Raw genomic sequence first — 14,638 nt, 5'->3', positions numbered from 1 at the left:
ATAATTTTCATTATCTTAAAATGATCCGTTTATATCTACATAGTGAGCAAGTGAAAGAGACAAAGAATTGCAAACCAAACGCAGGCAGTTGTGTTTTCACATTGGCCACTGTGCTCAGCAGCCCCTCCATGACGAGCAAACTCAGAAAAACACAGATTCTTCCACTCTGACACTTTTTTAAAAAAAAATTTTATTTATTTTTTTTTTACTAACTTAAATCACTATGTCTGTTTGTTTGGGAGAGAAGGAGACCTCTATGGAAAATTCAACCCCCCGAAAACTCTTCTAAACAATGAACACTGAAGGAATCCTAAGCGTGTGTTCACTCATGGCACAAAGAAGTTTTAGCCTGTTGCAGTCTACAATCCACACTTAGAGATGCCACGAAATCCTACAAACTACCATCACCAGAAAGAAGTAGACCAAAGTGGACTGTGTGTCACTTAACTAACGTGAACATAATCAACCTGAGCAGGTCTACACTGGCTGAGCTAAAACAGGGCTGAATATTGCACTCTGTATAAATAACCAGCTGAAGGTGACTTTGCATTTAGCATATTTTACACAGCAATGTATTTGCATAGATCCAGTAGACTTTTTCTTTGAATAAAACAAAGGAGCAGAAGCAGGAGCTGTAGTCTTTTGTCAGTGACCACACTAAGTGCTGCTTTGCAAAAGGATTGGACAGCAGTCACAGCCAAATACACCATCAAGATCAAAATTGGGAGAAAATAAACTTGAAGCTTGAAAAAATGCACAGCGTCATGTCTACCAGCTGTTTCGTTACAACTGTAGCTGGATATGTTTGTTCATAAAAAAAACATATTTGTTCTATCAGATAAAGATGAGACAGAAAAATTTAGCTGAAACACATCCTGTGGAGACAAGATGTAATTAGGGGTGAAATTGACAGGTAGAGAAATGCCCCTCGATTGTTCATTTTGTTTTTCGATTTCCTCCCTGATTAAAGCATTGTTCTCAGGCTTTGTTTGTTCCTAAGTGCCTCATGGACCTGTGCTGCTTAAGCCCCATGACCATAACCAGCAGATAAATACATCATCAGGTTGTGCTATAAATAGACCTACTGCTGCCTTTCAAACACACAAACACACACACACACACACACACACACACACACACACACACACACACACACACACACACACACACACACACACACACACACACACACACACAGAGACACCACAAAACTAGTGTGCACATACAGAACAGCATCTCACACAACAAGGAGAAGTAAGCTCACTTTTTGCACATAAACTGCTGGAGCAAAACACATTAATTACAGTTACACCTCCAGGGGGGGCAGAGAGCCCAAAATGCCAAACACAGAGTTGCCTTTTCTCCTGCCAGCAGATACACACAGTAAAACAGCCCGGCTAAGTGTCATGTACATTTGTATTAATGTGGACACGGCAGCTCAGAGGTATTCTGTGAGTGAGTGTAGTGATGGAGGCCCTCCGGTTTTTCACACAGATGCACGCACACACACGCACACACGCCTGCATGCATGCACACACACCATCTGGATCACGCGTCTCTCGTGCTCTCTCGTGTCCACACCCTGCCCTTTTCCAGTAGTAGAAACAAGACTGCTGCATCCGTGTGAGTCACCTCAGTCCTCACCCACTGGGCACTGCAAGGTTGCACCTGACAGGCCACATCAGACAGAGAGGCATTCATCCACCCATCCATCTGCACACACTTTCATTTGACCATATAATCACAAACAAACAAATGTGTGTGTGTCTGTTTGTGACACAACAAGAGTGCACGAGTGTGCGTGTGTTCATCCGGTGAACTGAGGTGACTCAGACAGATTGACACACAAATAAATGCTCCCTGACTGGATCAACTGAGTTTCCAGAGTTGAAGTGAACTCAGAATATTTAAAACATGTGAAACGTGTGGAAATTTCAATATCTTATTTTTAGATTTGCCATGAATCACCTCTCATTGCAAGTCACTGCAGGAAGTACAAAAACTTGCTGTAAGAGCAACCCTGAATTCTCTATTTGCAATTCATTTTTATTGATTAGAGCTACACTCATATATGAGACATATCTAAATGATAGAAAAGGTTCTTTGCCAGTGACTCCCTGAACAATGTACATGACCCTTGAAGAGTACCAGCAATAGGTGCACTGTGCACAGTTGCAGTTTTAAACATGTAGTTAATGTTGTGAAACGGTTGCATTTAAGCATAAAAACTGCTTGGATAGGTTTAAAAACAGATCACTGTTTGGGTTAAGAGAGGAACATTTGTGACATTGACCTTTGGTTTAACACGGGACACAAACAGTGGTTTCATCTTTCGTTAAGTCTTCTGACTTCTTTCTCTGCTCCCATTGTTGTTACGATGGCCACAAGAGGTCACCGCCTTTAGTAATAAATATGGGTCAAAATAACCTTTTTTGTACAGACTACCGGTAACCTTTTTTTGGCTAAAGGAGGACAGAGTTAGAGCACTGATGTAGAAAGACCCGGATACAGTGTTGAAAGCAGGCCTGTGTTCATCCTTATGAAAGTGATTCAGTGGTGCATGAAACCAAAAAAGGTCAGAGCAGGTGCACTACAGACTTCCGCTGGCCGAGCCTGCTACTTCCAGTTTAGTGCTCTGCTAACTTGAATGGGGATAAAATGATTTAATTGTGCAGCTCTTCCGAATGGATAAAATGCAGACAGTGAAACAAGTTATTCTCAGGGCTTATGACGTTAAAAAAAAAAAATAGATCCACTGATTTACAAACGTCCCTTTCACTATGTGTGTCTGGTAAAAAAAAAAAATAATAATAATCTGGGGGTACAAAGCATCACATTGTGGATGTTAATACACTGTTGATTCTGCCTGTTGGTCTGATTCCTCATAGATTCCTTTATCAATTCCTGATCAATATTCTGGGTTGAAAAAAAAAGTAGGCCTACACTATTATCTCTGAGACTGACCACAGTGTAGAAACAGAGTAGAAAAAAGGGCATGTATGTGACTCAGGTGTGAAAAAGCTCCACTGTTTTCTCAGTCAAAGAAAAATGTGCTAAGCCTGTCCGCATGGCACCAATGTTTCTAAAAAACAGGATATTTAACCTCTGTAACGGACACGGTGCTCAGTCAGAAAGCAGTGGTGTAGAGTGACAAACAGATGGCAAACCTGGCATTTAACCCCGGTTACATAGAGAGATTTTTCAGCATGTTGCTCTTCTTTCTAACCCGACTTGAAATCATCATTTTATAGAAATTACACGCAGCACTGTTGACATCCGTTTTCGTGAAATGAAGCCACATTTTGGACCATCTTGTTGCAAATTTCCAGCGGCACAGATGAGTTTGACATCAATGTTTTGCAATGTGCGGCTGTCAGAAAACATGCCAGTATTAACACACACACACACACACACACACACACACACACACACACACACACACACACACACACACACAAAAAAAAATAAGCTTGGAGGCATACTCATTCCTGTTGCGGTTTGAAACAGGTCTCAGCTGCACCCTGTTCTCGATTACCATCCATAGCAGGAAGGTATATCCGAGCACTAAATTATAATTGCACTTTTTTCATCTGAAAAGACAAATAGTTGTTACAGAGAGACACAGTAGATACACATAATTAGGGGTCGATTGATTGATTGATTGGTTTTTTTCAGGGCTGATACAGATATAGATTATTACTATTTAATTAGACCGATAACCAATATTTGGAGCCGATACGCATTTACAATAAAAATGAAAACATTTCAGTTGAAATTTAGAATTTGGAATATAACAAAGAATTATGCTATAATTTGCAGATTAATGAATAATGAAATTGTTAGTTTCAGCTCTGCTTATCACTAGCAACGCTTAAAAATGTCTAAAAAGGTTCTTTTCCTGGTTGAAACTTAGCACATTTAAGAGATGTTTTTGTTTGTTATAAGCAGATTTAGTGCATGTTGGTAAAATACAAACTCCTTTTTAGGAAAATGTGATATGGTGTAATGATGTCAAGCCCTGAAGCAGCAACATCCTTTTCAGACCAACTGTCTAGTTACATTGTGTTAACTTCTCCAGACATCCCAGGCTGAGCCAGCAAGATTTAGCTTAATCTTTAATTATTTAATAATTCAATAATGTCCATTTGTTAGTTGACTTGCAGTTTCAAGTAAACACTGACACTAAAAGTAACACCGAGCCAGCAGGAGCATTAGCTAAACAGTGTCTGTCCCTCCTCCCCGCTGAGAGAGTGGGCTGGGAGTGGGAGAGGAGATAAAGAAGCAGAGGAACACAGAAAAAACACATAAAGAAGCAAACGCAGGGCTTGTGTGAGTCAGAGTGTTGAAAGAATGATTTGTCATTGCATTCAGTTGACGTTTGCTCCTGATACAAAGGACTGAATAACTATGTCAGACACAAGACCTCCACCTTTCATAGACGATGCATCATTTCTGCAGTGATTTTGCTGCTGTAGCTGGTTTCCTTAAAAAAGTGGGTCTCAGTCTTTTGACCCTTGGTGATGAGCCGACATGCCTTGAGGCAGACTGCTGACATCCGAACCTACACATTTGTGACACGACACATTCATGTCCAACATCGCAACCGATGCACACATTTTTGTTTGATCACTGAAACAACATACAAGTTATTCCACAGACTGTGAGATTTTAACAATGTTATAAGTTTAGTGCAAGCTACACTGTGCAACATGTATCAGATAAACTTGGGTACAATATATAAAACAATATAATAAGAAAATATGTGTATATATATATATATATATTCTTATTATATTGTTATAATATGTACTTCATTTCTGGCACTCCCGTTGCACATACTGTACATGAATATATGCCACGTGTATTGTATCCTTCATAATGTAGTGCCATTTACAAGACCTAAAACCTGTTACAGGCAGCACTTCTTTAAAACTTTCCCAGCGTACCGTTACCTCAGGTTGCTCCATAAATACATGCCCATTTACAGTCTGTCTGTATTCTTCTCTGCTGCACTCTCCAGCCAGGAGCAGCAGTGTGTGGGCAGAGCGAGCGCGCACTCTGTGGACCATGGTAATGGGTGAGAAATGTCAGTGCATCTGTCCGTGCCCTCTACCTATCCTTCCCCCTGGCGACATCCTTCCTCCTTCTGTCCTTTTTGCTTTTTTCGTGGGGCTTTTCACAGCTGTTGGAGCCGTTTGCTCGCACCGAGATGGAATCACAGACCGTACTCTGTGACTCAGAACTCACCGTCCCCTGACCTCTCATGCATGTTGTTTGTTTTTTCGTCTTATTTTGCTTTTTTTTCTGACATCACTCTCACATACATATTTTTAAAAAATAAACTACCGTTTTTAGGTAGCTGAGAAAGCGATCTATGAAGACTCATTGTAAATGAGTATTTTCTTTTTGTCACTTACCTCCCACATACTTTTTCTGATAATAAGAGTGGGGAGCTGGCAATCACGCTGTTCTTTTGCATTGCTCTAATATGCAGCAGTAGCTGCAGTGGATCCAGTGTGTCTCTGTAGTCTCTGATAATACTTATGCAGTCACTCTGCAGCTTGCAGCCAATAATGAGCCTTTAACAAAACATCAGTGTGACAGTACCCAGCACTCCAAAGTCTGAGGAGTGACAACAAGCAGCTTTATTCAGAACAAGCAGAGACTCTTCATCTTTCTATGTCTCTCACACATTTGCACAACAAACTGACAACGAACACACACTCACTGCAACTATACTGCTCCACACTGACAGGCTCAAAGGCTCCCCGTGCAGGTTAGTTTTCTATGACTCATTTGCCTGACACCATCTCCCCGCTCCATCCCTCCTTCCTGGAGCTACTTTGCCACTTACTGACAACCTGAGAAGATACAGAGCTGATTTTAGCACGTTACTGTACCACTGAAATCTCTAACGTAGCGATTGCAATAGAGAACCGGTTCCAGTTGAGAACCGGTTCCAAATTGTCTGATCCATCACAGTTGTATGCCTCCAAGCTTATCAGTTCCTTTTATTGATGCTGGCTGGTTTTTCTAACAGATTCATATTGCAAAACAGTGGCATCAAACCAAGCGGCAACCTCCCGGTCTGAAAAATGAAGCCAATGCAGAAGTGCCAAAAAACTGCAGTTCCACTTGAGGTTGACTGCAAAAGCAAGTGAAACCTCATCGACCCTCGTGTTAAAATGCCCAACTTTACAGCAGAACTAAACATGTTTACAGCCCTGTACAGAAAGTATGTCCATGATAATTGTACAGAGGGGTGAATTTTTGTATAACTCACCCCTCGCTCCTCTACAGCACCAGCCTCTCACCCTAATACAATCACTTTTTGCTTAAAAAAACAAGATCTCGATAGCCAAAATGGAAAACTCAAGGCTTTAAAACGGGATCAGGATGATCAGATGATCAATCGGAATCGTATGCCTCCAAGGTTATCGATTATCGCTCTTCCACAGCACCAGACTCTCACCCAAATACAGTTTCTGGCTCAAAAAAAAAAACACAAGACTGCTCCAGGTATCAGAAAGGTAGTCCACAAACCGGGGGGGTGACATCGTGGTGGCTACGTCCATTGTTTTTACATTCTGCGCATTAAACGTATTCATCTATATGGCTGGAAAGCTGCAAGGAGGAATAACGCTACAGAGGAAGACACAGTCCAAAGCACACTGTAAAGCCCTCTGAGGCAAACCATGTTTTGTGATAATGGGCTCTATAAATAAAATTGACTTGAATTGACCTTTATTCAAGCAGAGACATGACAATCATTCTGCTTTTAATGTTTGCAAAATTATAAATCAAGTTAAGGTGGAAACACCAGCAATATGCTTAAACATCTTTCTACCAGGGTTACCAGGGTTCCCACGATCATGAAAAACCTGGAAAAGTCATGGAATTTCACAATCACATTTTCCAGGTCAGGAAAAGCCATGGTTATTAAAAAAAAAAAAAAAGAACATTTTGGAAAGGTTGTGGAATTCTTAAAGTACTAAGTTTTGAAATTGTCATCCCTAGACCTTCCTTATAATGTAAACTAACATACATTCATACATTTCTGTTTTTCCCCCATGTTCTGTCACCGTCTTCATGTAAGCCAGCTAGCTGAAATCATGTTTGAATTAATTATGAATCTGTTATCTTTTAAAAAATGGCAGGCAAGTTTGGCAAAACAAAGAAAATGTGTGGTAAAAACCTAGTGTGAATGTCATATGTTATAATAACATAGTTAAGGTTAAAACAACATTATCAACATACAGGCAGGCTAAGCAGATTTTTCTTTGGGGCAAAAATGAAAACCAGTGCTACCAATATTCTTTCATTACATGATGCACATTGTGTTCAGACTGTGGGTTGTCCCTGAAAACCTTTGTAGGTCTACTCTTTTTCCACACAGAAAATTAATCAGGAATCGATGAAGAATCTGACTGATAAGCAGAGTTGATAATGGCATCGATGAAATCAGTCAGTACTCTAAAGTTGCCGACGAACATGAAATACAGTATGAACATGCCCTGACAGTCACTGATTTATGTGTCAGATGACAAAATCGCTGTCACTTGTTCAGTCTCAATCATCTTTTCTCAGACCTCCTTTTAGCCACTTTGACAAGGCGCTGAGTCTTGTTATTGCTCTAATAAAGCAGCTCACTGAGGAATTATTAAAAATATAGCTACAGTTCATGTCACATACCGTATTTTGATTCATTTTTAAGCCAAAACAGCTATGGATCAATATTTGATTTAGTTTTAATTTAACAAATGAAACAATGCTGGAAATTAACAGAATGACGGATTACCAGTGTCTGCTCTACATTAAATAAATGTAATGAAGGATCATTTGTTTTTAGTAATGGTGAATTCGTAAATAGCAAATGAAAGCTACAGTGATCAATACAAATAACAAGAGAGAAAAAAGTCCCTTTAACTGTAATGACTGCATTTTCTGAATATTGCACACATGCAGAGTTTAAAGAGGCATCAGTATGTATAGGGCAGAAAATATCACAGTGATGTATGATTGTGGTTTTATAGGCGACAGAAAGAGCAGCTATGCAGCACATAAATGAGGTGAGAAATGAACGAGTGAGGCAGCGCACAGATGGAGGTGCATATGGAAATGTTAGCAAGGGGTAGAAAGGAGAGAAGATGGAGGGATAAGGGGTTATCAAACTTAATCAAGGCGGAGTAGTTGAGTCAGCAGAGGTTGCACAGCGAGGGGGGAGCCTTATCACTGGTGCTGTCAGTGGCTGGTGCTTTAACACATTCACAATTCACCATTCCCATTTCCATTTCCTTCCCCATTTTCTCTCCTTGTTTTCCTTGGTTTCATCAATTCAAACATAATGGGAGGAAAAGGAGAATCACTTTGATACAGGGAGAAAAGAAAAAAGGAGAGAATGTTTTTGGCAGGTACTGTAGAGAGACCTGGCCACATACTGAAGTCCAACTAGCACAAAAACTGCCAGAAGGGCTGCATGGCTGATTCTGTGACGCCAAGCTGCCATCCTGATTTCCCAGTGCCTAATGAAAAAGCAGAACAAGTGATGCTCACTGAAGTTGCAATGCCCCCCTGGCCCCACTTACCTCAAGCCCCCTATGTCCTCCTTAGTCCTGACAGAAAAATTATTTCAACGTAAATCTTAGTTTCCTGTCAGTATTCTTCATAGTCTTAATATTAAGATAATTTTAATCGTGCTATAAGCTATAATCACTTTGTAATTAACATTTACTGTAAACTGCATATCAACCTTAGATGTCCCATGTGACAAATTCTGCCCATTTGGTTCTCCAAGCATGTTAAAGCAAATTCAGAGAGCTATTTGCAGTTTCATTTCTTCTCAGCATGGTCTAAACGTCCTGTTGCGCGACTGCAATAAAACACCTGAGACAGACTGGGGGTGTCACGGCTGTGATGTGTGAAAACTCATGACATGAATAAGAACGTGCGTCAGTATTGTTGTAGACGGCTCTAGACAGTGAAAAGGCTCATTAACCCTGACATTTGCCTCGCGCTGAAACAATGGTGTTGTATCAGCTTTATTATGAGCAAGTGGAATCTGTAATCTTTCATTATAGATTATAGATTTGTGTTGTTATTGAAGGGCTAGTTACACAATCCCTGTATTGCCTACTTGAGGACTGGGGTGTTTTGCCTCCACAGGGATGTAAGAAAAAAAAACATGAATATGTAAAACCCTGCCATATGTTTGGTAGATCACGAGCCAGGTGTTGTCATCTGCGTTGGTGTAGTTACCAAGAGTATGTTTCAGATTCCACTTCAGCGGTCAAAAAGCTGAACTGAAGTGATTACCTATATTTTACAGACCTGCTTTTTAAAAAGCAGCTGTGCGATATTTTTATAATAATGTATCAAATAACAAGGTGAATGTTGAAGGACTCATAACAAGGAACTTTTTACAGTACATGTCACATTCGCACAGACATTCATACACTGGTGGCTAAGACATGCTATACAAGGTGCCATCTGCTATTCAGTTTTAAACAATCACATGCACCCACAATTTGGGATTAAGTACGGAGGATAGAACAGCTGGTCTTCTGATTGGTGGACAAAAAAACTGTACCTCCTGGGGGAGGCATTGTGTTTTGAAAGCCAGATAGACCTTATAAAATATTTCTTCTTTCACTTTATGGATGCATGCGCACACACCGGCCAATATAAAGCAAGTTCCCATCAGCAATGACACAGGATTCCCATACTGTACAAGACTGGCTACAGAGTACCTGCTTCCGAAATGTAACTCCTCACCTCAGCACCAGAAACCTCTGTTCAGTATCAGAATTCAACCATATTCTTACTCATGGCACAGCGACCAGCTCTGTTTCTGTTATCAATAAAACACACAGCTCAACTCAATATGAAGCCAAACATAAACATTCACTGACTCACTGATATGCAGATCTACTTTTTGATAGCATCCATTTGTCCATCTTTCCCGGTGAAAACATCAGTTACAGTGTTGTAAAACTGGTCTTTACGTGTGGGATAGCTGGACAGCAAGAGCCAATCTTCTCGTTTCCGTCCCATTAGTTGATGTAGCTTGGTTGAGGCTGTAGTCGTCCTCCCCATGCTGTAATTTGCTTTGAAAGTCCAATTTTGCAAAATCATTCAGTCCCGAGATGTCCAATGATAACACTGATAATGACATACGTTAGCTACAATGAGCTCTGACGTAGTGACGTTCAAATCCAGCTGTGCATATTTTCGGTGTGAAATGAAGAGCATTTGTAGCATATTTAGGTAAAAAAGCACAGACAAGTTCTGCTTTTAACATTAATGTTGTATAATACAGGATCAAAGTGTGCATGGTTAACATGCCCTTGTATTCACAGTGAAGGGGATTAAAAGCTTTGCCTTTCTCCATTATTTTTGTACTAGATGATGCGCAACTGCTACATTTCTCATTGCAACACCTTAACTATTGAATTAATACACAAACTAAACATAGAAATCACAAGAATAAACAGTAACATTACAAATGAAATTTTATGTCATGACATGACATTCACACAAAATGTGATTCACAAGCAAGACGGGGTAGGCATTGACTATCTTGCCTACCCTGATGGCATGTCATTGTTAAAAACCAGGAAGAGGCAAAACTTCCATTGTTAGGATATCCAGAATCTAAGACAATTTCCAGTCTCATATCAATAAAAATGATCTATCAATATGTAGCCCAGCCCTACTTTGATTCATATGTTGTACAGAAACTACAAACGAATGATAATGTTGCTCTGTAACTGCTGGATGTGTAAGCAATTGTTTGTATTTTCTGACGAGGCTGGCGTGTTTGTTACAGGCTCGGTGTGCTGCAGGAGGAGTGATTTGCTGCTGAGAGAGTGTAGATGCATTTTTAACACCTTCATCCATTGTTGGTAGAGTGGAGGCGAGGCCTGTTCTTTGGAATGAAAGGAGTTTGTTCTCTTTGTGCATTGATTTATGATGTTAAAGGGTCCAATAATGCTGTGTTTTTAGAAGTAGCCTTTGCTCCTTTGAGGAAGAGACGCTGGTGATGTAACATGTACTGTATGTTTTCCTCAGAGCTTCAATGCATCTCGTTCTTCTCAGAATCAGATTAAACTGTCAAAGGTCCCCAGGGAAAACCTGAACATCCTGTTTTTCAACTCTCTTTGCATTGTTTATAGATCATCTACGATGGTGTACTGCCTGGCCCCTAAATTGCTGTGTGATAATTTGAACACATTCATTCAGCAATATGCAACATGTAAGCTCTAAGCTAAAATAGGTTTTAAAACAACATTTTGAAAGGGCAGCTTTCTCCAAGACAATACTTCAGCTTGTCCTTGGATTTATCCACTGGCTATAAAAGCTCTAAGCCAAGCTGATGATTAAATTACCAAAAGGGTGAGCCATCTTGCTTCATTCTTATCTCTGTTGAGATTTGCACATCCACAGTGCTGATGGGGGAGTAGCAAGAAAATGTCGGTGAGTAAAGTTTATCAGCTGATGTGCAAACGAGCATTTCAATTATCCTAGGAACACAAAGTTTAGTTTGTTTGAGGATGTGGTCAAAAATCTATGTATTGCACTGTTTGCCACAAGTTTCAGAGCAAAGCGGATAAATCCTCTCGCTGTTTCTCTCCAAGTTTTACCGAGGGGACTCAGCTTCTCTCCCCACACACACACATACACAGGTTTATTTATTTGTTTTTATCAAGGATGTCATTCCAATCCTAATTTACAAAAAAAAATTAAATAGATTATGATTAACTAAGTTAATTGAACTCACATTAGTATGCAATTACAGTGTCATCACATTAATGACATAAAATGTCCTTAAAAATCACATTTGTTTATTTCAATTATTTGTGGCACAATAATTTCTTTTTTGTGGTGTGTCAGAGCTGTGGTTAAGACTTAGGGAAAGATCTGAGTTTGGGATAAGATAAGCCTTGTTTGGGTTTAGATGACTCCTTTAAGGTAAACGTGTATCATAGTTACGATGAAAAAACACTTGGTGAAGGTCGGGCATTGATCATGATCATGATTAAACAGCAGCAATGTTGCCTGTTGGTAACTTGTGTTGAACTAATACACTTTGATGCTGCAGAAAATGCATTCATAGAATTAACCAAGTTTGCATCCATCGTGCAGTCATCAAGAGGATGTTGCTTTACTGTGTAACAGGAAGCAATTAATGAGTGTGTGTGTGCGTGTGTACGTGTGCGTGTGTACGTGTGCGTGTGTGTGCGTGCGTGCGTGCGTGTGAGATTAACTTAAGCATCAACACTAGTCTAATGACTTCATCATTGTGTGCTCTGACCTCATTAAAATGCCCAATAACTTCATTAATGTTTGTGGCAACCTCATTACAATTTGCCATGACCTCATCACACTGCTGTGACAACCACCGAGCTGTGCGACTGTGTAATCTGGAGTCACACTGACAAACTGAAGCAGACATGTAACTGTTTCTATGTGTGTTCAGTTCATTGCAGTTTTACAACATAAACTGCAAATCAAACATTATAGGTTTTTAAGTGAACAGTATTTGCATCTTGATGTCTGTGTTTTTGAACTGGTTTTGATACCATTGCAGCCATTGTAAGTTTTCTGCTTGCTATCTCGCAGTTCCCATGAAATCAAGATAGATATTTCAGTTTTTTTATTTATCATCACATATATCTTGTCACCTATATGCCAATATCTGACCCAACAATGACAAAAAGAGTCATTTTGTAGGTATTGATTGATTGATGCCTTTATTTTGAACATGGAAAATACAACAAAAACACTTGTTAAAAAACATATGAATGACAGAAGAAAGAAAAAGGACAATAAATTACCTCGTGGTGGAGGAGTAGGAAGAAGTATAAACTTATCTAATCCTACCCTTTTACATTCGTACTGGTATTACTGAGCTTTTTATTTCTAAGAAAAATAAAGAAAAAAAAATGTTGATGATTCAACATGTGACGGGGATCTAAATTTGCATAAAATGAACACCTGTAGCAGTGTGTTTATGTTTATTGTGTGAAATGTTTAATGTTCAACTTTAGACTATAATGTGACTAAAACTTAAGCCATTAGCTTTTCCAAATGATCCAAACTCCCATCACTCATTTTAAGCTTTATGTACACCTTTATTAAAAAGATAAACAAATCCGTTTTGAACGGCTGTTGACTTATACGAGCAAAATTATTGTTTTATTACTTAAAATAAAAGCATGTCCATCACATTTTAGACAAAAAAACTGAATACGAGCATGGTGTGAGCTAACAACAGTGTTCTAGCTTCATGTCCAGTGTGGTATGACCATGTCATGCATAAGGCTGATAAATGGAAAAATGTGATTATTTAATGAATAAAAACAACCATGATATGGAGCCTTCTAAGAGTGTCAGGAAAACAACCAAACAGTATTTAATACGAATGTCTTGACATTAAAAATATAACTTAACTCTGATGTATATAAGGGTCAACAGTTGACTTGCAAAAAGCAAAAAGCAACAAATTCACATTATGAAGTTAAACATTCAATATAAATGTTTCAAAATGTTTGTTTTCCTGTTTTGTTCTTGTTCATATTAAAGTTTAAGCCCTTGTGTCTTTGTGAGTTATAGTGGAAACTTAACAGAAGTGTATTGTTTGGCATTTTATCTAAATTGCTATCAAACACAACAAACAGGATCAGTGTTATCACCTGAGATAAGTCACATCTGTGCATTCTTTTCAGATGCTGTGTGTTTGATCGAGCATCACTTCCTTGCGCGTGCATGTGTGCATACACACTCTCACCTATGTGTGCGACTGTACAGTGTGTGAAGAAGAGGTGAAGACACACTACTGTGCTTTAAATTGCTTACATTTCAAAACACCTGCCAGATGATGCAGAGGAGAACTGCTGGACAGAGGCGTCCTCGAAGAAGAGCGGCCATCTGTTCCTACCTTCTGACACTGGCAGCGTGTGCCTGTATATGTGCTTATATAAGCCCTTTTATTCATTCAGCTTTCATTGTGTATTTCAGGTAAAGAACCAGAACTGATCACTTAGGCGGAGAATCGGACTGAAGATGCTGTCGTCACTGTTCACTGTGCTGCGGACCTTCACCGAGCTGTAAGAACTACACTCTCTTTTGTCAGTGTCATGTTATATATCGAACACCATGTTATCACTGCAGCTAAAAAGTGCTATTTTTTTGGTAAGAAATGATTTTGAAAGAACTACAAAATATGTTCCAAGCCTCATGATACTTTGTGTGAATTATGGAGTCCAGTTATTTTCTTCAAAGAAGTGTCAGCTACAGCTGTCTCCTCCTTTTCCCCCCAGTCTTTTCAATGAAATTGACCACAACCACAACATTATCCTGTTTAAGATGCGACAGACTGTATTTCCCCATCATTTATTTTACAAAAAGCTCAAAGAAAAGGGAAAAAAAACACAAAGTCGCACCAATAATTCACACAAGGTTTCGTGGAGCAAGGGGAAAACCGGATAAAGAAAAGCCTAACCTAGCCTTAAAATGAGCTATCATCGGCCATCAGCTCTTCTAAAAACTGTATTTGAGCTGTCAATGCAGTAAGTGGTATTATTACTATATCTTAACATTAATGTTAGTTAGGTAGCTCATGTAACACTGTTAACAGAGG

At 39.4% G+C, this 14,638-nt stretch overlaps 1 protein-coding gene across 3 annotated transcripts in view; it reads left to right on the top strand.

Moving 5' to 3' along the window:
- sphkap (SPHK1 interactor, AKAP domain containing) overlaps window positions 1-14,638 on the top strand; it is a 141,680-nt gene that overhangs the window by 61,836 nt on the left and 65,206 nt on the right. For all 3 annotated transcript variants that reach the window (XM_088078823.1, XM_088078824.1, XM_088078822.1), the window contains exon 2: window positions 14,017-14,105. In XM_088078823.1, the coding sequence (XP_087934949.1) occupies window positions 14,062-14,105 (44 nt within the window). In that variant the 5' untranslated portion in view covers window positions 14,017-14,061. The remainder of the gene's footprint in view (window positions 1-14,016; window positions 14,106-14,638) is intronic.

This window comes from Plectropomus leopardus, chromosome 6 (assembly GCF_026936395.1).
Source record: "Plectropomus leopardus strain MGB_pleo_1.0 chromosome 6, ASM2693639v1, whole genome shotgun sequence".
NCBI classification, from domain to species: domain Eukaryota; kingdom Metazoa; phylum Chordata; class Actinopteri; order Perciformes; family Serranidae; genus Plectropomus; species Plectropomus leopardus.
The sequence above is the reverse complement of the archived record's forward strand: the minus strand, read 5'-3'. Positions and strand labels throughout refer to the sequence as shown.